Raw genomic sequence first — 24978 nt, 5'->3', positions numbered from 1 at the left:
GGGGTACTCCTTTTGTTATACTGGCCCATGAACTAACTGTATCTCCTATTTTGATTTGCTGCTTTCTGTTAAAAAGGTAAGACTGGAGGAGTCTGGACGCAGGCTCTGACATACCATACGCTGACAGCTTTGACAGTAATATATCGTGCGGCAGGCAATCGAAGGCCTTGGACAGGTCCATGATAATTGCTGCGGCGTAATGGTCTTTATCGAGAGCCTGCCTCCAATCCTCCAGGAGTTCTAATAGGGTGGTTTGACAGCCATGTCCCTTTCTAAATGCACATAAAAAATTATTAAAAATTTTATCAAAATGAGAGTTAAGTTGATTAGCAATTACTTTCTCAAAAATTTTAGAGGGCATTGGTAGGACACTTACTGGTCTATAGTTAGCTACTTACGTCTCGTAGACTTACGAGAGAATTCTACGATATCGTAAGTTGCGAAAGTTTATTGAAACGCAAAATGGCAAGTTACGATAATCGCAACTGGTTTACGAGTCGTAACATACTTACGAGAGCTGACCTGGGAGAATATCTTGTGAGTCTTAGAGTAGTATGTGTTTCCGTAGTATCGTCCCTCTTAATGCATACATCTAAATATTTGATGTGAAAAGATTGTAAAACCCACATATTTTATATGAACATCTATAGTTAAATGTGTATTCTTGGACACAACAACTGCATTAAAATCAGCAATATTTTGACAAAATCCTTGATTTAATTACATGTAGCTCACTGTAGTAAAATGTATAGAGACATATATTGAAAACACACCCAGTTTGAGAAAAAAGCTAAATAAAGATCTGTTGTAGGCACCATGCTGTAAGAAATTTTACAAATGCCGTGTGTGCCATGACGAAAATGAGACTCATGATGAGACTTATGTGATTGATCGCAAGGCAGTGGAACTCATCAAGTGTAGCATGTGTGATCTGGTGCAAAATGTAAGTAAAAATAATGCTTTTAAGCTCACAAAGTGCTCATGGGGATCCTTTAGGATAACATGATTGCGGTTGTCCTTTAGTGAGCAGGTGTATGAGGTGTGCATGTGAAGTTTTTTTTCTAACCCCGTCACAGATTTTTAGCGAGGCTGTTTTCGGAGAACCCGAGCTATTGTCATAGCCAGCTTGTCGTCCGCCGTCTGACGTAGGCGTCGTGCTAAAACCTTAACATTGGCCATAACTTTTTAAATATTGAAGATAGGAACTTGATACTTGGCATGCATGTGTATCTCATGGAGCTGCACATTTCGAGTGGTAAAATTTTAAGGTGAACATCATTCTTGAAGGTCTAGGGTCGAAAAAACAAAGTCAAGGGAAGTAATAAGCTTTAAATGGACATAGTTATCTGACCTGCCCACGTATATATTTTTGTTAAATAAATCAAAGCGGCGCAGTAGGCGGCATTGTGTTTCTGACAAACACATTGTGGTAAAAGGTCAACGTCAAGGTTATCCTTCAAGGTCTACGACAAAAAATACACATTTCAGGGAAGTAATAAGCTTTAAAGGGAGATAAATATTCAATATCGAACATTGCCACTTTATACATGTATATTTGGCATGCATGTGTATCTCATGGAGCTGCACATTTTTAGTGGTGAATCTACAGTTACGGTAGTGGCTTCTAATTATTTGCTTCTAAAAATAGAGATTTGTTATAGACAATTTTTAAAAGTGGCGCAGTAGGGGGCATTGTGTTTCTGATGAATACATCTCTTGTTGGGTCACTAGGTCAAAGGTCAAGGTCACTGTGACCTCTAAAAAAAAAAAATTCTGACAAGCTTTCGCAGCCGAGCCTGGCACCCGTTATGCGGTGCTCTTGTTATGAAACATTGCAACTCCACGAATGATCATTGGTGACCCTGTTATAAAATTATTAAACTGATCCTGTGTTTTGCATATGAATCTCCATAGCTAAATAGATTTTTTAAAAGATAACTTAAAAAATATCCTTGTTTAAAACCATAAAGGTGAAGGCATTAAGATTTGGTGTGTAACATCGTGTAGAGGTAATCACCTACCGGGTATGTTTGTTCAAATCATGCCCATGTTGTCAAACTGGCCATGCCCTGGGGGTTACTTGTTATCTTTATAATGATATAGTACAATATACAATAATCTAGTTAACCACACATGGGAGAAGTTTGGTATTTGGCATGTCACATGGTATGGTGGTCTTCAACCAAACTGGTTTAAATTATGCCCCTGTGGTCAAAACTTGACACGCCCAGGGGTGACAAGATTTTTGTAGACTTGTATGGCAGAAAACTTAAAAAATCTTGCTGTCTGAAACTGCAATGGCTAGTTATTTAATACTTTTTGTGCGACATCACATGCTGGTATTCTACTTAGATTTTTCAAACCAATGCCCTTGGATCAAAATTGGCACCACCCTAGTGGTTATTTTATTTTTACCCATCTGAACTAAAAGTGCTGAAATTAAGCTTTTGTGATCGCCATTTGTTTGACGTCTGTCCACGTTCAAACAATGTCTCTGGTGTGTGGTGTGCATTATCAACTTTTAGCTTGTTATCCCCCGCAATCGACAGAGGGATATTGTTTTGGCGTTGTCCGTCCGTCCGGAGCTATATCTCGGAAGTGCTTTGACGGATTTCATTGAAACTTAGTATTAGTATATATAGTATATATATATGGATAAGGGGATGATGCACACCAAATGGCATTGTACACAATCTGTTAATAACGGAGTTATAGCCCGTTGTATCTTCAAAAAAAAAAGCTATTTTGAGTGTCAAATATAACACTTTTGTGTCCAGAAGCCTTTTGGCAGGAGATATCTATTCAGCGAAATTACTTTTTATCTCTCTAGAGTCTAGAGGCCACTTTATTATATCCAATTATAAAGGAACTTAGTCACAATGTTTACTAAATTGGACAATATCAAGGCCGAAAGCGAATCTGATCTACATGCTTCCCAAAACTACATCCCAGGTCAAATCATAAAAAAACTTGTTACCTCTCTAGAGCCCCAATTGTTACTCAGTTTTCATGAAACTTGGTCAGTTTTGTTTTTGTTTTGTTTTTTAATTTAGACTTAATTATGAATATGGGTCTAGTGCATCTAATAATTAGGTCACCAGTTCAAATCTTTGTTTAAAAAACTTGTTATGTCCCTAGAAGCCACAATTATGAGTCAATTTTGATTAAATTTGGTCAGAATGTTTATTTTGATTATATGAAGGAAAAACCTCTCCCTACCTCAAAGGTCAAGGCCACATGTAAAGGTCAAAAGTAAAATTGGGCCGTAAAACAGCTTAAAATTATGTCTCCGTCACAACTTTGAATGTATTGGTGGGGTTTGAAATAAGTAGACACAAATGCAATCCATTATGAGGCAACAAGTTGAGTTTAAAACGTGTTTCCCTTTAACAAAGGTTAAGGTCACTCTTTAGAGATCACTTTAAAATACATAGATGGATTTTAAAATACTAGTAATTTGTTACAAATGCAATTCATCACAATAAGATCTGTCATGTTTTACAGGTGTCTCATAACCTCAAAGGTCAAGGTCACTTTGCAAAGATCATACTAAAGCATTTAAAAGCTTTTCAGACTTTTTTAATTTCTCATTTATCATGCTATTTTCAGATAATGTTACACTTATGAAAACCATTAGGACTTATCATTTTGAGTGTGAAACATGTCTCAATGGTGATGGTCAAACTTAGAGGGCAAAGGTCAAACTTGGCTTTAAAACAGCTTGTCCAGACTATCACTTTTTTATTAAACAATTCAATTTTAAAACAATTTGCCACAAATGACTAACATGAGGAGACTTTATGTTGCATGTATCTCGTGTCTCAATACCTGAAAGGTCAAGGTCACATTTTAAGGTCAAAAGCCACATTTTCCTCAAAAAGCTGGCGTTTGAAATAAGCGGAGTTATGAGACATGAAATGTGAAATATTGGGGCATTCATGCCCATGGACACGTGTCTTGTTCATTTAAGTCTATCCAATTGTTCTCTTTTAAGTTCGTGCCTGATATTAGGTAAAATCTAAAACAATTTACATCAGTGAACTTAAGTGAGCACTTAAGGGCCACACTTAAGGGCGGGCAATTAAGGCCCTCTGTAATAAAAATATGTATATAACAATAACTTCAATACTCTCTCATACCATATCAAGTCTGTGGCATACAGAGTAAAACACCTAGATAAAAGCCACAGTTTTTACACATGACATCTGCATAAAACAGATGGAGTTTCTACATGTCTGAGGTGAGTAACCTTGGGCATAATGACCCTCTTGTTTAAGTTAAATTAATACTTAAAAGATGATTTGACTGGCTAGATATAACCAGAAAATGACCGTATATGGAATGATATGCAGTCACTGTAAGCACATGATATGGCTCAACTAGCGAAAAGCAAGTTTTCTGGTTAAGGTAAGAAACAGAGATTTGTAATAACCTCTTGATAATGATTCACGTAAATTCACTTCTACTAATTAGGTGCGAAATATCTGTGAGAGCTGCAATGTGGTTTTTGGGAAATATTTCTGTGAGAAGTGTCGGCTGTACGATGATGAGGACAAGGGTCAATTCCACTGTGACGAATGTGGACTGTGCAGGTAAAACATGTTTTAACTAACTAAATATCATGTTATGAGTTGCGTTCTCAGAAAACTGGGTTTAATGCTTGTGCGTAAAGTGTCATCCCAGATAAGCCTGTGCAGTCTGCACAGGCTAATCAGGGACGACACTTTCCACCTAAATTGGATTTTTGCGCACATGCATTATGCCCAGTTTTCTCAAAACGCGACTCATATAGTTACAGGTCCTTTTTTGTGTGTAGCCCGGTTATATAAAACAAACCTGCTTATTGTGTTGGGCCTGACGGTCTTTAAAATTACTGTTGTAGTCCCTTGGTCAGATACTTATGTCAGCAGAAGTTGATTCAATGCAGAGTTTTGTTAAGAGCTTAGAAGTTAAGTTTATAATTATTTGATTTTGGCATTTTTCTAGACATGATCAAATTCGTATTTTCAAATGTGTTTTTTTCCCTTTAAGTCTGAGAATATAAGTTGTTTATTAATTTTCATATTGATATTGTATATGAAAATCTTACTTGCATGCTTTAGTGATTGATAATCTTACTTGAAATTTAGTATGGATTAAACTTCACCTGTGTAAACCCAATCGAATATTTTAGGTTGAGAATAACTGCCATGGAAATTAATGACTCTTTCAACAGGTGTGTTTGAGTTTGTTTTGTATATTTTTTATGTCCATATTTGATCCGTGAATCTGAAATATTTCCAGGATTGGAGGACGGTCCAATTTCTTCCACTGTGAAAAGTGTTGCACATGCTTGTCAAACCATCTAAAAGGGAAACACAGGGTATCACTCTTAATTTGTACATAGTATACATGATATTATTACCGGGGTAAACAATATCTTTATGGGGAAAATATTTTAATCGAACTAGATTGTCTATGGTGTCAATAGGTAAGATCCACATTGTTTTGTAAAATGTTTTTTAAACTAACAATATACAATAATTCATTGGGTTCTCTCTAGAAAATCCCATAAACATTCAATTTATTCTGTATGCATTTGCGATTAAAATATAAACAAAATAATATATGTACATGTTCAGTTGTGATTAGAAATGAAATTATTGATAACTTCATAACATAAGCTAATGTAAAACTCAAATGCAGCACTCTTGATAAGGATTGGACATAAATGGGAAACATGTCTCTTCATATTAATTTGCATTTAGCCCACGTTTTTAATAATTTGACTTTAACCTAGTTTTCCAACAGTAAGTAGAATCCCAGTTTTTCCTGAATTTACATTAAGCTAAGTTTTCCCACAATAACCATTTAGCCCAGTTTACCCACTATTAACATTTAGCCTTGTTTTTCAATAATGAGCAATTAGCCAAGTTTCCCCGCAATCTGCATGAAGCCCAGTTTTCACAGAATCTGCATGAAGACCAGTTTTCCTGCATTAAGTCCATTTTCCATTATTAGCATTAAACCCAGTTTTCCCAAAATGTGCCTTTAGCACAGTTTGCCCACTACAAAAATTGAAGCGAAGTTTTCCCGCAATATGCATTTACTGGTAGCCAAGTTTTCTCACAATTTTCATTTAGCCCAGTTTGTCCACACTTTGCTTTTAGCCCAGTTTTCTCATACTGTGCATGTATCCAAGTTTTCCCACCAAGTGATTTAAACCCAGTTTCCTACAATACGCAATGAACTCAGATTTTTCACAGTAGGCATTAACCCAGTTTTCCAACAATAATTGTAAAGCCCATTTTTTTTTATACAATATGCATAAATCCCAGTTTGGGTGACAAATTGCAACAATTTAAAGACAATAATGGTATTGGAAGAGATGGCTTCTGCTTAAAAAGAAAAAGCCCAGTTTTTGTATTTCTTTTGTTTATCACAGTGCATTGAGGAGATCTCCCGCCGTAATTGTGCAGTGTGTCTAGAAGACCTGCACACATCCAGAAGTAATGCCCACATCCCACCTTGTGGTCACTTGATACACAGGTAGGCAGTACTTGAACATGAGCCTTCAGTTGGGATATTAAGTATCCCGTTACTTGAATACTGAGTCGACTTAGGCTGACAAGAATAAGTAGCAAAATTAATCGAGAATAGTCACATCTATAATAGCCCTTTCTGTTTGGAATGAAAGCTCAATTCAAAACTGTGAATATAGTATTATAAGCAAAAGCTGATGTGTGTTAAATGTTTACTGTCTCTTACTGTTATGCCTGTGATCCTTTTATTCCCGAAAACGGAAGTAAGTGCCCTTGAACTTAGCTGTTGGAATTGCTCATTCTGTGGGTAGTAAGAGTGGATATAAGTAATATACGTAACCAAGTAGTGTGGGATATAAGTCATCTGTTGTGACAAAGAAGTGTTGGATATAAGTCATGTCTATGAACAAGTAGTGAGGGATATAAGTCATGTCCGAGACAAAGTAGTGTGGGATATAAGTCATGTTTGTGACAAAGTAGTGTGGAATATAAGTTATGTCTGTGACAGAGTAGTGTGGGATATAAGTTATGTTTATGACAAACTAGTGTGGGATATTAGTAATGTCTATGACAGAGTAGTGTGGGATGTAAGCCATGTCTGAGAGAAAGTAGTGTTGGATGTAAGTCATGTTTGTGACAAAGAAGTGTGGTATATAACTTATAAGTCATGTCAGAGACAAAGTAGTGTGGGATATAAGTCCCTTTAACAAGGCCCTTGTTCAAAATTCTTGTAATGTATCAAAACATTAAGTTACTTTTACTTCATATAAAAATGTTTGCAAATACCAAAAATTATTATATCTTTTTCATTACACTGATTTTTTTCCTTTCTGTGTCATAAATCAATTATTTCACATTTAACCTTTGTCATATCATATTAAGATCATACTTGATTTTCAAGCCGAACAAAATGTATCCGGATATGTTCAGATTTGATTGGTAGATATAATTATACTTTTCACCATCATGTAAATTGAGTAATTATTGTTTTTAAGTACTTGTATGGAGCAATGTGCACAGACTGGGTCAGTAACTATGACAACAAGAGGTATTTAGCAGACAAGCATAATGTATCAAACCAATTGTGCCTTACTCTGGGAAAACAGGGTTCAGTGCATTTTTGTAAAGTGTCATCCCAGATTAACCTGGTCAGTCCACAGGACAACACTTTCCGTGTTTGTAAAGTGTCATCCCAGATTAACCTGGTCAGTCCGCAGGACAAGACTTTCCGTGTTTGTAAAGTGTCATCCCAGATTAACCTGGTCAGTCCGCAGGACAACACTTTCCGTGTTTGTAAAGTGTCATCCCAGATTAACCTGGTCAGTCTGCAGGACAACACTTTCCGCCTAAACTGGATTTTTGCTAAGAAGGGACTATTTCTTTATATGATAAATATCATAAAAGCGGAAAGAGCAGTTTATGTTTGTGAAAAAATAAGTGTGGGATATAATTGATTAGTCATTAGCCTTTACGCATATTTATTTAACTCCATTTTTACAGAACGAGGCTTATTTATATTAACAAGGTGAATGTTAAATGGCTTTATAATGGGCTATTCAATTCATAGGTTTGTCTCTGTCATTAACACAATAAAAGGGGATAGACTTGCAAAAAAGAGCGGTGTCAAAAAATTTGCTATTATGAGTGTGGACATGTGACTTTGCATGAAGACTCAACAATGTCTGGTTGAAAAACTCTAATACACAGTAAGAAAACACAAGAGCAAAAGTTTGTTGCAAACAATCAAATTATTTATTGGGATTAAGTAGTATAAAATACACTCTAAGTATTTAAGTGATGCTGTAAATACTTTGCTGTGTTTAATTTACAAACAAAACATGTCAAAACGACTTATTATGATAACATTTTCTCTATACTTCTTACCTCTATTTAAATTTAAAAAAAATTAGTATGTATAGGATTCAAAAACGAATTCCAAGTTTTTACGTCTTAAAACATAATGTCTGAAATGAAAATTGTATTATTTTTTTGCAGCAAGTCATGCTGATCTGTAAATATCCAAGATCTGTCATTCACTTCAGCAACTATTACTGCCCCACATGTGCTGAGAGCCTGTTTGACATGAAGCAGGCGTGGAAGATACTGGACCAGGAGGTGGCCAATACCCCCATGCCTGATGAGTACAAGGACTACCATGTGGCAATACTCTGCAGGGACTGTCATCAGGTGAGATCTCTTTATATAGAAGGTGAATTTTTTATTTATATGTACATAGTGTTGCTCTATATATGTATTTTTGTGATCTTCATATTCGTAGTGGTTTCCTTGATACAAGTAGTCATGATCTTGATATTTGATTTAAATGGTGGTTTGCTGCTATAAATTGTTATAAAGTGTTGTTCTTGATATTAATTATGATGCTCTTTATTGAAATGGTGGTGTTCTTGATATGTATAGTAGTGCTCATTATATAAATGGTGGTGCAAGTGATATAAATGTTGGTGTTCTTGATATAAATGGTGGTGTTATTGATATAAAAAGTGCTGCTCTTGATATAAAAGGTGGTTCACTTGATATTAATGCTGGCATTCTTGATATAAAAAGTGGTGCTCTTTATGTAAATGGTGTTGTTCTTGATGTGAATAGTGGTGCTCTTGATATAAATAATAGTGCTCTTGATGTAAATAGTGGTGCACTTGATTAACATATTGGTTTTCTTCATAGAAATGGTCCTGTTTTGGATACAAAATTGTGTTGATCATAATGTAAATAGGGGTTCTCTTCATATAAATTGTGGTTCTCTTGATAGAAATGTGGGTGCTTTTGATATAAATAGTGGTGCTCGTAATTCAAATAGTGATGCTCTAGATATAATATTAGTGTTCTTGATATAAATAGTGGTGCTCTAGATATACCGGGTAAGTAGAGTTATTCTTGAAATCAATAAATCTTGATCAGGTGTGGTATATTTGCTTCAAATTTTAAATGAATTATGTTACTGAATATTTTTAATAGAAGTAGCATTAGTACCTGTCATTCCTGACCCCTTTATAAGTAAATCTATATTTTCTAGTGAAGCAATTTTTAAACACACATCTGATATGTCAATTTAGTTTAATTTAAACCTATTTATTATGCCCCCCCTTCGAAGAAGAGGGGGTATATTGTTTTGCACATGTCGGTCGGTCGGTCCGTCCACCAGATGGTTTCCGGATGATAACTCAAAAACGCTTAGGCCTAGGATCATGAAACTTCATAGGTACATTGATCATGAAAGGCAGATGACCCCTATTGATTTTCAGGTCACTAGGTCAAAGGTCAAGGTTACAGTGACAAAAAACACATTCACAAAATAGCCTCCACTACAACTGACAGCCCATATGGGGGGCATGCATGTTTTACAAACATCCCTTGTTTTAGCTCAATTGCATCAGAAGCCTCAAGCTCTCGAGTTGGTTTCCTGGGCCTATTACCAGTACTTGATGTCTTTGGAAAGATCTAGAGAACTCTTCCCGAGTGGGGATCGAACCCATGACCTCCTGATCGATAGGCAGACACCATATCCATTACGACACGGCGAATTTGACATGGCAATTTGTAGTTATATATGTACTTTTGGAAATATAAAAAAACAGTTAGTAAATGGGAAATATAATACATGTACCAATTAACTGGCTAGATTTAGTTCCCCCTAAATATCGAACACATTTTCCATCACGTCCAATCCTTCTGTTGCCAAGGCTTATTTCTATGCATATGTACGTGTTACTCGCAAATTATCAAATGTTGAGCATTTCTGAAAGGTAATTTAAAGATGACTTCTTAACCTCCCAGCCTCATTATCAATGTATACTGTTCGCTTTTAAATTCAATAAGGTTGTTTTAATTAGTTAATTCTACCGTATAGTTAAATGTGACATTTGTATTGCCAAAATGTTACTATTTTGTGCTGGTGTGGTTGAAAGGCAATATAGTTCTAGCCAAAATAAAACCTTGGCAAAAAATAGCATTGCAGTAAATGTTATTTTCTGAAAAATCTTCAAGCTTAAAAGAAGTAATATTGTATTTTCAGAAGAATAAGGTTCTGTTTCACGTGATAGGATTGAAATGCCCGAAATGTGGCTCCTACAACACATGTCGCTCAGGTGAACGATACGAGACTAACAATGTCACACCACAGATACAGCGTCAGATGTCAGATGTAGTCTAGGAACAGTGGTCAGAAGAAGCACAAGGTCAAGGGTCAGATGGGGCTCATGGTCAAGGCTCAGATGGGGTCTAGGATCAGGGAAGGCAGGAATTGGAGTTGCTGAGGTCGTTGGTTGATTCCTAAGCAGGGGCTGTCTCAACATCATCATGTTATAAGTGCTAATGACAGTCAGGCAGGGGTCAGCTCAAGGTCATCAGTGATAGAGATTGGGCAAGATGAAGTGTTGGGTAGAAGAAGATATAACAGGTCAACTGAAGAGGGTGTGGAAGTTTCATGGAATGGTGACGGAGATTCATGAACCCAGTCTAATCAATGTGTTTGACATTGTAGTGTTCAAACCTTTACATGGTCTTATATTTCAAGGCCCCTAAAAGGTGACGATCCGTAATTATAACTGATTTTTTAATACTTTTTGCATATTTTATTTATAAAATTTATAAAAAAATAAAATATATATGCTATTGGAAATTACCATAACAAAATTGTCGGTGAAATGGGGCTCTGTTTGAATGTTCATGCTTTTCGCACAAGCTACTGTTGCGTTACTGGATCACGGAGTCCCTGGCGTTGATTCACTCCATTACAAAGTGCACATGTATTTATATACGCGGGCATAGTAAGTCGCACAATTACTCGCATTGTCTTACTACATAGAGAGGAGAGTTCAGGATTATTTCTGGCGATAGTCCATAAACCACACACTCCGTCAGACCGTATTTGTTGAGCCAAGAAAGGGGTACTTCTCTGAACACTCTTGAAACAGATTTACATTCCTTTTTTGTGTAACGTGTCGGCGGAGCATGGTTTTCCACACACTTTTTACCGGGAACAGGCCTTCTGCAATGTATTGATCCAGGATGTTGTGTAGTTCGTACTTGCATAATATCGCACGTATGTCAGGAATAAAACCATGGTGTTGTTTGTCAAAGTTTTCATAATACAAGAGTCTGCTGTTAAACAAATGTTTGGCCATGTATGTAATCGGCAGGTTACAGAGTTGTCCTAGAAAAACCAGCTTTCTGTAATCGACTATTGTCTCCATAGGCACGGTATGGATAGCACATAAAGTAAAGTTAGTTGCCGTGTTTCGTGGCAGACCCTGTATGTGTTTTAGGCAAAACCTATGAGAGCGTTCTAGCTTAATTATGTCCTCTGCACTTATTGAAGTCCACAGTTCACAGCCATATAATGCGTTAGGTATCACAACAGAGTTATAAACTTTTATAGATGTTGATGGACTGAGTGCAAGGGGAGATATTCCACTATTAACGATACTCAGATATGTCCCTCAAAGCTTGTTGCACGCGTCATCAGCCATTCCTGTAGCACGTAGAAACGGGTTGCACTTCAAACCGATGTGAACGTAGGAAGATGCCTCTTTGATTGTGTGAGTACCGAGTTTGAAAATTCGGTTTGTCTCTCCCTTCAAGCGTTCATTAAAAACAACGACTGCACATTTGCTCGAGTTATATTGGTACTGCCACTGTTTTGAATAGTTGCTACAGATTTCAAGCATTGCATCTAATCCATGAACAGAGTATGACAGCAACAGCATGTCGTCGGCGACTGTAGGTGAGCTGACCCGAATATCGTACACACAGATACCAGCCCCAGATTTCTCTAAGGTACTGATAAGCCCGTTGATGTAGAGTAACGGGAACTGCGTCCACCTTGCCTCGTGCCCTGAAGGACGTCGAACCACTCTTGAGTGATTCCCCTGATACCGGATACAGCTAGACATGTTCGTGTATATAGCACAGAATGCAAGAAAGCTTGTGCTGTCAATGTCTGTTTCTGTATACAGCTTGTAGAGCATCCCGCGGTGCCAAACGGTATCGAAGGCCTTTCTGCCATCCATAAAGCATGCATATAGCTTGGAGTTAGACTCTCGTGCAAAATACACAGATTCACGCAGAATGAAGGAAGTCATTAGGCAGGGTAATCCTTCTTGGAAGCCACCTTGTTGCTTATTTATATTTGACATATTTACTTTTGACCTTGTCAAAAGGACTGATTCGTATAATTTTAATAAGACGGAAGTGCGAGTTATGGCACGACGTGTGTTCCCCCCTTTGCTCATAGTAATGATGACGCCACGCTTCATGCTGTCTGGGACGTGTCCGGTACGTAGCATCCAGGTATAGATGTTCGCCAGCACTGGGGATATCACATGTTTTGCATTAATTAGATGTTCATACTGGAGATTGTCATATCCACCAGCCTTTCTCTTCGGACACGTAGATATTATGTGATCTACGGTTTCTGGGAGTACACGGACTTTGGGGTCTGGCTTTATATTCGTCACAATAAAATCGAGTTCCGATGAGACGTGCTTTTCCCAACTATCACTGCTATGAACATCATCAGAATCGTGATGGGGCTGATACAACTCCCGGAAAGTGTGGTACCAGCCGTCTGAGATACTGTCTCGGTCCCTCACCGTTGTACCATCAAAGTTGATACCCGAGCTAAGACTAGAGCGGTTACGGTTCCTGCGGGCGTTTACCATCTTCCAGAACTTGTGAGAGTCGACTTCGGCCATTCGATCAATTTCGTTATTTAATAGATATTAACACATTTTCTATGCAGACGGCGAAATTCTCTTTTAGCAGTTTTATACGCAGAAAAGGCTTGGTCTGTAGCGTCACGTGGCCGACCTTGACGCCACCACTCTCTTCTTACCAGGGACATACTGTCGTGGGCCGCAGTGAGTTCCGAGTTTCAGTATGGCTTTAGAAAGGAAACATATTTTTTCTGCGGAAGTGTAGCGTTTGCATAGCTGGTAAGTCTTTCACACACCCGCACATATGCAGCGTCTATACAGTCTTTTTGTTTCAGGTCACAATGCGCTAAATCGTGAATATCGCAATCATACATTAATAATCTATTATATTTATTAAAGTGAGTGTCATTGCATTTACGCCAATTAACCGACATTATCGTATTATCACATGCATCAGTTTTACGAGTGAGTACATCGATCGAGCAAATGATAGATCTATGTCTGGAGACATTCATACAATCATCGTCTAACAATACAATTACTTACACAGTCAAATATTTCAACAGGCACACAAACAAAGTCAATAATCGACTGACAATTGCCATCATATGATATATATGTTGCACTGGCCCCACTGCATTTGTTAGTTTTATTTACTGGGACAATATTATTATCTGCAAAAAACCTATACAGAAGTGAGTCTCTAGATCGCGGACTTTGAGCATCATACTTTGCGTTTAAGTCACCAAGCAATAATACAGTTCCATTGATCGTGTAAGAGTTCCATATGTCATACAATTTATCAATATAGTTTCTAAATATATCAGCTGAGTGATTGACACACGGCAAATATACCTGAAATATGAAAATGAATTGTCCCGGTGATGTCTGAAATTGGACCCCGACTATCCTGTCATCATCAATGGGAAGAGGAACCACACAGCTGTCCCATCGTTTGTGCCACATCAGCGCCACGCCCCCAGTTCCTACCCTCCGCGCGCCTGGGACTAGGAGCGCACGGTCACAAACGCAGTGCGAGCGGTAATCAGATGACAAAGAATCAATAAAATGCATATTATGTGGATACAGAAAATGTTCTGATATACCACAGAAGTCAATATTATGAGTATTTAAAGAGTCACACAAATATGAGGAGCTTGAAATCAGCCCCGTTACATTCCATGTCATGAGTTTCATAATTATCAATAAGAGCGTTATATTGCAAAGTCATACAAACATTTCCATGACAAATAGCTGATATGATATGACACAAGATGACGATATTAGTCAATATTCACTGATTCAGATTCAACCGCAGAAGAGTCAGAACGATTTACATCGTAGTAACGCTGCGACCACATGGAGTCACGTGATTCGAAGCCGACATGCTTGTTGGAGCACTTGAAGCGTGGGGGTAGATCGCGGGTTCTTCGGGTTGTCCCGGGTCGGTGGCTGTCATCTCGTTGTTGTCTCAATGCCTCGCGTGACATCCATGGTCGGCAAGTAATACCATGCGGCCAGAATTCCTCTTGCATCACCTTGTCTGCAGAATGATCGGCTTCAACGTTGAGTCGGACTATAACTCTGTCGCGAGAACTTCTCACGGGAAAACTACGAATGCTCGTTACAATTGGCCCCTGTAAATTTACCATAGCCGTCTGGGTAAAGCGCCCGTAGGTGTGATGAGTCCATAACTGACACCGGAAGTGCTGGTCCGTTTGGATGCATGGCCTGAATCCGGAACTATAATAACGTCAGTAGGTGACTTTGTACCAACAGAGTGGTGAATACCGCCTGGGCTACACAATGGTTGCCACTCTGAGTCCACTTCCGGTTCTTGGTTTGGTGGAGAGTAGGTTGGCGCAGCCTCGTCACACGCCGAAATGATGACCGCATTAGGTGGTGACGTTGGTCTCCTGGGGTACTGGCTATCCCCAGAGTTACTAAGTGGCGACAAGTTACCTCTCTCGGCCGAATTTTTGTTACATGGGGGAATATTTTGCCTTGCCTCAAATGGTTGCACAGCCGATGTGATAGAAAAGACATTCGTCCTATATAGAATGTTCTCCGTGCTCGAAACTCGCCGGGAAACAGCTAAAATGGCTGATTCGAGAGGTTGTAGCGTAAGTTTCAGATCATTCACACTTAGGTTGAAATTGTTCAAGCAATTTGACATAAACTGTTTACATTCAAGTAGGTCACATTTTAACACTTGAAGCGAGTTGGTGAAAGTTTTCATTTGGTCAGAGCGTATTTTTTCTGCAGCATGTAACATTTGTTTCATGTTGAGAACATCGGTTTGAAGGGCCGTAACATTGTCTTTCAATAGTAAGACTTCACCGGAAGTCATGAAACATGACACATCAGCTCCAGTGATTGTTTTCTTAGGTGTCTTGCCCTGTGAGGGTCTTGATTTGCTGAGGCTGATAAGCTCCCGGATGTCGCAATAGTCTCCCCCTTCCATGACCGACACTAGTTTGTAAATGTCTGTAGCAAGTTTCACCGAAAGTTTCTCGCCTTTCCGAGTGGTCACTCTCCCATTTAGGTCAGCTTGAACCCCGAACGGAAAGTCGTCATAAGCTTTTAGCGCCTCAAAACACATCATTCTTGATTCCTCTAAATCGGGCTCCGAGTATTTATATTCACGCAACAGGCGTGATATGAACATGCCCTCCGGTAAATCTCTGTACCAAGACACTAAACGGTTATATTCTTTAAGAAATTTGACTTCTTTTACAATGCCCGATAAGTTAAATTCGGAGGCCATCGAGTCTGAAAGGAATGACAAATCTGACATCCCAGGGCAATCCTCTAATTGGGCACGCTCGAGCGGCGTTAAATCTACGGAGTCCATCTCAGATACCGTTATAAGCACTAATATTCGCAGTCAAGCGTGACGAATTATTTGTCGTGTGATAACGAGCACTTGTCGCAATCTCAAAGTTCAAAATTCTAACAAAGAAAACTATACAGGTAAATGAGATCTTTGCTGTCTATTGAAGTAATAAAACCCGGATCTCGTTACTTATCAAAGACTCACTTGTGCACATATGTGTCCTTATCTCATATCCAAAAATCCACTTTAAAGGACACAAAACACATAAAAAACATCAAAATAACAGAGCGCGTTATAAATACTGTTTTTTTACTAGTGTATAAAATATTAATCATGGGACTACAACAATAAACAGCCAATTTATTAATTTATGATGCTAGTTGCTACTGTTTATTATTACAATGTCTTACTAAATGATCACAACGTCTACGTAAGGAGTTCTTTTACCAACTTGTGGTAAGTTGTTTTATTGCAAGTTTAACATTTAGTTGCAGACACTGGTCGACATATAGGCTAAATTTGCACCCGAACAATCGCTTTTCTTCAACATGTTAATTGCCTTCAAATCGTCCATTTAACAGCCCATTGACAATGTTTTCACACACGTCTTAATAATGTGACAGCTGATTTTTGTTTACAGAGAGACAGATATAGACTCTACAAAGTTCTATAAAAGTTCACATATGTTCCTTTGAAATTGAAGTAAACCTACAGAACCAATTAACAAGATCACAATGGCTAAAAACTTCATTCCATGGAAAATTTCATAGTTCAGGAATCCCTCCTTTGTTGATTTCTGGAAACCAACACTGTCAGTTTTGCCCAAAAGAATGGCTTGATTGATGTCCAGTGCTTGGCAGAACAGCTTCTAAAAATGGAGAACCAACAGTGAGCACAAATCTTAAAATTTGATAAATGATGCAGGCGTTTTGTAAAGTTTTTTGTTTAATTTTGAACAATCTGGAATATTGTGGTACGAAAATCCGACAGTGTTAGATTTAGGGGTTTTAGGCCTAATCTGTATATAGTGATATGTAACCTCGGCAAAGTGAGACGCAGCAAGGTGTAAACAAGTTGAAACTAAGCTAAAATACAAAACAGTTAAATCGCAATATCGATACATTTTGTAAATAAACTTGTTTCTGAAGGATTACAACCGCAACTTACCAGATTATTGCTAATGATCACATGTAAAACTCCTTTCTGAGAGAACTCCTTTCTGAGAGCGAATGCAAACTGTGTCATGAACTCTGGCATGTGAACAGCACGTACTGTAGGGTGGCGCATTTGAAATACCGCGAGAATACCGATGCCGACTATAATATTTTAAATGTTATTATTTATAAACAAGCGTTTATTGATTTATGAGGATAATAATAACAATCAGAAATCAAATATATCGAAGCAAATAGATTCGAAAGAAATCTGGATTTATGCAATACATTTAAGACGGGTTATATTAACGAAAATATGTTGCCTAAAGTTATCGCGTTTTATAGTAACCAGTCTGTGGAATATGACTTGTTGCCCGTTTCGGCTAAAGGCCGGGAAACAGGCAAACCGGAAGAAAAACAAAAAATTGCATTTTGGCGGTCAAAAACATATAATACAATAACATAGAGTACGATTCGCTACTTAATAATTACTGCCATGACGTATTATTTCATGAGGAATGCATCTACGTGTCATATAGCATTTGTCGAAGTGTCTATGTGCTCCAGCGCTCTATGATTTTCCATCGCGAAAATAGGTGACGGCAGGAATTATTTGACTTAATAGCCTATAAGGTAATGTCTCTTTGTATTTCAGAAAAGTGATACAAATTAACGGTCAACGCCCTTCGGGCTTTTGCCCGTATTATCAATGAATGAGATAAGTGAGATAAGTAAGATGCTTATGCATTAGCATGATTACTAATTTAGTGTTCCATTTTTTCAGACATGCGCCTGTCTGCTATTAGTAGTTTGTATTGAATTTTAGGCAGTTTCAAGTTGAATTAAGCAGTTTTAACAAGAGATTGATTTATGGTGACACACGAACGTAACGACTTACGTCGCGAAAATACATGACAAAGGCAAAGCGAATAAAGATATGACCAATAATTTGCAATTCAAATTATTAAACACACAGGCATTCGTTGAAGTAACAGATAAATAAATAAGGCGTGATCAGCAATATATATCTGATTTCAAAAGAAATATATAATTACGTGTATAATATCACAATTTAACAAATTACCGTTTCGAGTGTTTTTGTTTTGAATGTTTTCGCGAGGCGGAATTAACATATGCGCATGCGCATATTATTTAAATACTTTAATTTATTGCGCGATTATTTTAATTAAAATTATCTCTTCAAAATGACTTCATATTAATCATAGTATATACATTATTTAAAACAAAGCCATATCAAAAACAGAATTTTCAAAAAATGTGCGCCAATAGCTGATTTTGTCCTTTGTTGGGCGGCCCAAATGGGACCCGTATGGGACCCATATGGGCTGCATATTATTTGCTTATGCATTGATTTTATATCTTTGGGTAAAATATTAGCAGTTTAGATCATACATACGTTTTGAGAAATTAGTTTTTAATCAAATAAATAAAAGTTTATCTTTTTCCTGATAGCGCAATAATTTGGGACCTATATGGGACCCTTAAGGGCATTCCCATATGGGCTAACCCATATAGGTCCCAAATAACGCCCATATGGGCTTACCCTTATGGGCTTGCCCAGAAACAGCCCGGTAGCTGATTTTGTCTTTTATTGGGCGGCCCAAATGGGACCCATATGGGACCTATATGGACTGCATATTATTTGCTTATGCATTGATTTTCTATTTTTGGGTAAAATATTAGCAGTTTAGATCAAGTTAGTCCTACATACGTTTTAAGAAATGAGTTTTAATCAAATAAATACAAGCTTACATAGTTTTCCTGATAGCGCATAATATGAGACCTATATGGGACCCTTGTGGGCCTTCACATATGGGCTAGCCCATATTGGTCCCAACTGACTCCCATATGGGCTTACCCATATGGATTTGCCCAGAAATAGCCCATATGGGACCCATTTGTGCATGTTTTCTGGGTCAGGCACGTACGAATTTTGAAGATCTATTGATACAAAGTAAATTTATTTATAAATCTTTCTCCGACTTTTGCGGCGTATAAACTTCATTTCAATGAATGTGCATAGAACCATTATACATGATTTAAATCCTTCTTATGCAATCGTAATTTTATGTCAAAATTTTATGAAGTCTTTATAAAAGCATTAATGTGTTGTTTTTGTATTCCAGTGTAAGATTGTGTAGCCATTTCATTTCGTGACGCAGCTTCTCGTGAAAGCATGTTTTAGGTGACTGATTATCAATGAAATGATACTTAAATCTTACATTGAAGTAAAAAAAAATATATCCATAGACAGTGATCTTGAAATATAACTTGTCTACGCAAAAAGTAACAAACCTGTTTTAAAGTACTATATGTTTTTTCATTTATCAAATTTAAATCGTCTTTTTGAGTCTACTTTTTCGTATTATACCTATCTCGCTACTACGAACTTTCAGCAGTGTTATACCTATCTCGTTACCAGTTTCCTTGAGCATTATGATATCGATCTCGTTACTTAGTACTTTTAGCAGTACAATATCTATCTCACTACCACATTCCTTCAGCTGTATGATATCTATCGGACCACCACGAACCTTCAGCATTAAAATATTTATCTCGTTACCACATACCTTCAGCATATGCGTATCTATGTCACTACTATGTACCTGCATCATTATGTTATCTATCTCTTTACCACATACCTTCAGCATTATGATATCTATCTCACCACCGCGTAACTTCCTCATTATGATATCTGTCTAAGTCAAACGTACCTTCAGCTGTATGATACATTTCTACCTACCACGTACCTTCACTAGTATGATATCTATCTCTCAACTAGGTACATTTAGCAGTATGGTATCTATCTCAATATCACGTACTTATCGCAGTTTGATATCTATCATGCTACCACAACCTTCAGCAGTATAATGTCTATCACACTACCATGTACCTTCAGCAGTATGATATAAATCTCACTACCAGGTACCTTCAGCAGTGTGATGTCTATCTCGCTACGACGTACATTCAGTCGTATGATATCTATATGACTTTACTTATTGTAGTTGATATCTTCCTCCGTTAATAACATCTTTGTGTGTTAAAGAGAAGGGAGGTGGTATCTGCGGGTTGGTGTTTGGGTGGTATCTGCTGGTTGATGTTTGGGACCTTTATCTTCATTCAACTGAATTGTTAAAGTTGCCTTTTCTCTCCATTGTAGCAATCGTTCCTGAGTAAACCTCATTATGTTGACCGATACCAAATATTTACACACATGATTAACTCAGAATGTGTTTCTCGTTATATACAGTCATTGACTTAGAAATGCTATTGTATGTTATTGTGGTCAATGGCCTTAGAAAAAGTATGCATGTTTGGTCTTAGTTGGTTTGTAATGATATCCGTGTCTTGCATCAAATTCATGTTATTATTTCAAAACTTAATTTGAAATACCTGAAGAATTGAACCAGAACTGTCTCATTTGCTGAAAGTGATTTTCGCCGAACAAACTTACAATGTTCCGGTTAGATGAAAACATGGTTATATATCTGCTTAGTATTTTATATTCCCACAAATTTTAAAGACTTCAAGACGTTATATAAACGAACACTCGTAAAATTTGGAAAATATTTGTGTCTGATTGTGCAATTTAGTTGAGTACACGAATAGCTTTAAAGTAATTGTGCCTTACAACTTAGCTTTTGTAAATTACAGGGTAAGTCATGATCTGCATCCATATATAATTTCACAGATTTATTATACCTCATGCATTCTCGTGTATTCAAGCGAACCCGATAGATGATTTTATGAAATTTGTTTTTGTTAACAGGAAAGAAAGCAGCTGAAATTTGGACCTTAATTGGAGCTAGCATTTCCGGTAAATATTTTATTACATAATCATCATCATCATCATCATCATCATCATCATCATCATCATCATCATCATCATCATCATCATCATCATCGTCGTCGTCGTCGTCGTCGTCGTTATCACCATTTTCTTTTTTTTTGTCTTCTAATTATCAGTTTCGTCTACATCATTATAATCTGTTTTATATGATTATAATAATAAATAATAATAGAATATTAATTATTTTTATTATTATTAGTAGTATTATTAGTATTATTGTTGTTATTATTATAATTATTATTATTATTATTTATATTATTATAATTATTATTATTATTATTATTATTATCATCAGTATCATCATTATCATCATCATCATAATCATCATCATCATTATTATTTTAGTATTATTGTTACTATTATTATTATTATTAATATTTTAATATTATTATTATTATTATTATTATTATTATTATTATTATTATTATTATTATTATTATTACTTCTTTGTTTTAAATTAAGTTCTTGTCTCGCCTCAGCCATCGTCGACTGGACGTTTTCGAGAATGGCTGTTGCTAACTGGCCTTGATACCCTACGAGATGAAATGTTTTGCATTTTGAAGATAGTGCATGTAAAAGTCAATCCTTTATAATTTAATCTTTTTGAATTCCGCCTATTGTGCTATGATGCAATACAAAGGTGTTGTGTTTAAATATATATATATATATATATATATATATGTTGCCAATGATGATCTTTCAATACATGTGTCATGCAAACACCGATGACCGCGGTGTCAGCGCCTTGTCAGCACAGAAGAGCACAGAAAACAATAAACACATTTGGGTCGTGCTCTGTGAAAAGATGGTTTAATGAATGTGCGTAGAGCGTCCCAGATAAGCCTGTGCTGACTACACAGTCCAATCTGGGACGACACTTTACGCACATTCATTAAACCCCCTTTTATTAAGTCTTGGACGAAAATTTCCGACTAAACTGGATTTTTGCTACGAATTGACTTTCTTTGAACGAGAAATATCATCAAAGCGGAAGTCGTCGTCCCTTTACGCATATGCATTGAATCCGCTTTTCAGAGAGCACGGCTCATTTTATTTACGCTCCGTAAACGCCCCGGGTAGATGCGATAGATGCGACGTAAACGCCCCGGGTAGATGCGATAGATGCGAAGATCGCAACATTATAAATAGAAAGGTGCAAAACATTTTATTTGTTTGGTTTTCACTATTTCATTTTCTTTCAATATCTCGCAACTACTAACTTGGCAAATACTAGAATTGGTCAATGGTTGGAACCCTTGCGTGGTTAACGTCTTTTTTTCTTTTTCTTTCTATATTCTTTTTCTTGTATTATACTGGGGCTGTTTATTTCCGATGTTTACAATTTTATCAATTTGAAGCTTTTCATGACAATCTTCATAACATACAAAAATCTGCAAACATTTTAAATTCATAATTGCAACGCTCATGATATTAATAAAAAATTGATTCATGACAAATGTCTGCTTTACAGAATTCATCAGTGTGGTTGGTTTTCTCAGGTTTCACGTGTTCCGTGAATAAATGTCCAGAATAAATTAATACAACAACCTATACTGAAAGCCGTTTACTAAAGTCTTAAAAAACCTACCCACAGTGAAGTATTTATATAAATATTGGTTAGGTTCATTCCGATTCGCTTCGTTTAAACCCTGACTAGACTGGCAATGCAACGTTATTCGTTCGGCAATCGTGACGCTGACGTGATCGATAAATTATTGATTATTTACGATGCGATGTGTGACATCGTTCAACACGGAAAAGACAATTGCCTTCGTTATAACGATATTAAAGTTATTTGTCTTCTTCCGTTTAAGTGCATGCCTACATGAAGGTTCAAACACGCCTACCGAAAAAAGTAAGCCCAAAAAGGTCGTGAAAACAACGTTTTTGTTAAAGTTAGTTACAACAAAAGGGCGCAAACATGAAAAGTTTATATGATTGTCGTAGATTTGCGTTGTTCGGCGTTCTTGAATTGTTGGCTCCCTTGATTAACCTTAACATGTCTGACATTTTTAACCCTTCCCCCTCGGCAAACCCATGATATTTATTTGCAAATCCGACCAGGTCGCCGTAGTGTAGGGGATATGGTGTCCGCCTAGCGACCGAGAGGTCACGGGTTCGATTCCCACGATGCGAGTCATTAAATATCCCACAGAGACACCAAGTACTGCTTCTAATCCCAGGAAACGGACTCGATAGCTTTTCGAATAAACCTTAAAACCAATCGAGCTAATTTAAATAGGTTTAAACTAAATCTGACCATGGTTTCATTTTATATGCTTTATATGAGTATAATTGTACAATTATGTAAAATCGGTAATTCATATTCATATTGGGTATGTGAAAAAAAACAACAAGAGACGTGTTTGTCAGAAACACAATGCCCCCTTCTGCGCCGATTTGAAGCCATATATTTCCTCTTTGACCTTGAAGGATGACCTTGGCCTTGACCTTTCACCACTAAAAATAAGCAGCTCCATGTGATACACATGCATGCCAAATATCAGATTGCTTTTTTCAATATTGCAAAAGTTATGACCAATGTTTAAGTTTTCGGACGGACGCACGGACAGACAAAAGGACTAACGGACAGTTCAACTGCTATATGCCACACTACCGGGGGTCATAAAAACTTACAATGGGAAAACATGAGTGTTATTTTACAAGCCTATTTAATTTGAACCTTTTACACATGACAGCACAACACTTTACATTATTTAAGCGTATACCGATTCCCATACGAATTTAATAGAAAAAAACACGTCTCTGAATTAATTTTGTCACTGGATTATTTACATCTCACATGAATTGTAGTATGATTGTTATTAATCTACAGCAATCGTAATCCTTTGTAAAGATTCAGATACTTATTTGACGTTAGTACATATAACAGGTTGTAGCCTTTTTGGTACTGAGATTCAAGCCACGATTTAAGTTATTCTATTGTAAACGCAAATGAGATAGCGTGACTCCAATTTACTGCAAATGAGTGGCAGTAATTGATGATATGAATGCTGTTACGTGTTATGCTGTCGTTAAGTTAGAGGGACTTTTTAACAAATTTTGACATGTATTGAAGTTTGTCATTGAATGCTTTATTTTGATAATGTCAACATTCGATCTAAAACGCTTCAGTAAAAATACGAGAATAAAATTAAAGAAAGAAAAAATGTAACCCACAACTGGGCTCGAACCAGTGACCCATGGAGTAAAGGTCTATCGCTTACACCACTCGGCCATCCGTGCTCATACAATTAGTTATGTATTTTATACTTTACATAAGCAACCCTCGTAGGATAACACAATGTAACGACAACAACAGAACTCTCCAAATTTATTCAATCGTTTCGCGTTGTAACGTTTTATAATTTTCAGGTTTTTAAATCGTCAAAAGATGCATATCATGAATATTTTAGAGCATGGTTTATGTTCAGTATTACATTTTCCTCACAAATATCCTATTTACAACGAAAATTTGCGAATCTGAAACAATTTTTTTACTTTTGTCCATTTACCAAAACGTGAAAAGGCCCCTTTAAACAGCGCGGTACTAATGCCTTTGATTTTTAGCAAACTACGCAATATTTTAAGATCAAATATTTTTTAAATGACTGTATTTGTTCTAAAATAGTCGATTATGGTATTGGTTACTTCAACTGCCTTCATTACATTTTTCGTTAAGTAAGCTGGTATACATGTCTATGTTTTAGTATCATTTGTAAAATGGAAACGCAAAACGTGTAATGTCGCGCCTAATATTGTTCTACCCATGTCGCAACATAAACTGTTAAATGGCGCCACTATGAATATTAATGTTCGTAATATTTACGGGCCTGAAGTCGGATGTTGGGTCATTGACGGCGCTGGACGTGATAAATACGACCCCTTTGATGCTTGGCATCTATCTTTTATTTTCAAAATA

The 24978-nt window shown here is 36.9% G+C and overlaps 1 protein-coding gene across 1 annotated transcript; it reads left to right on the top strand.

Moving 5' to 3' along the window:
- Positions 1 to 425: 425 nt before the first annotated feature.
- On the top strand, positions 426 to 11223 carry LOC127861651 (RING finger and CHY zinc finger domain-containing protein 1-like). The gene is made up of 7 exons (XM_052400339.1): positions 426 to 537; positions 4474 to 4592; positions 5284 to 5362; positions 6425 to 6528; positions 7517 to 7546; positions 8564 to 8708; positions 10555 to 11223. The coding sequence occupies exons 1-7, from the start codon at positions 463 to 465 to the stop codon at positions 10690 to 10692; spliced, it is 690 nt and encodes a 229-aa protein (XP_052256299.1). The 5' UTR covers positions 426 to 462; the 3' UTR covers positions 10693 to 11223.
- The last annotated feature ends 13755 nt before the right edge of the window (positions 11224 to 24978 follow it).

The sequence above is a fragment of the Dreissena polymorpha genome, chromosome 16, assembly GCF_020536995.1.
Source record: "Dreissena polymorpha isolate Duluth1 chromosome 16, UMN_Dpol_1.0, whole genome shotgun sequence".
Lineage (NCBI taxonomy): Eukaryota > Metazoa > Mollusca > Bivalvia > Myida > Dreissenidae > Dreissena > Dreissena polymorpha.
This window is presented reverse-complemented; position numbering and strand designations above follow the sequence as displayed.

Coding starts and splice junctions, on each gene's coding strand:
- LOC127861651 (XM_052400339.1), top strand. CDS start 463: ATGGCAAGTTACGATAATCGCAACTGGTTTACGAGTCGTAACATACTT. Junction 7,547..8,563: donor GAGCAATGTGCACAGACTGG/GTCAGTAACTAT, acceptor CATTCACTTCAG/CAACTATTACTGCCCCACAT. Junction 8,709..10,554: donor TCTGCAGGGACTGTCATCAG/GTGAGATCTCTT, acceptor TTGTATTTTCAG/AAGAATAAGGTTCTGTTTCA.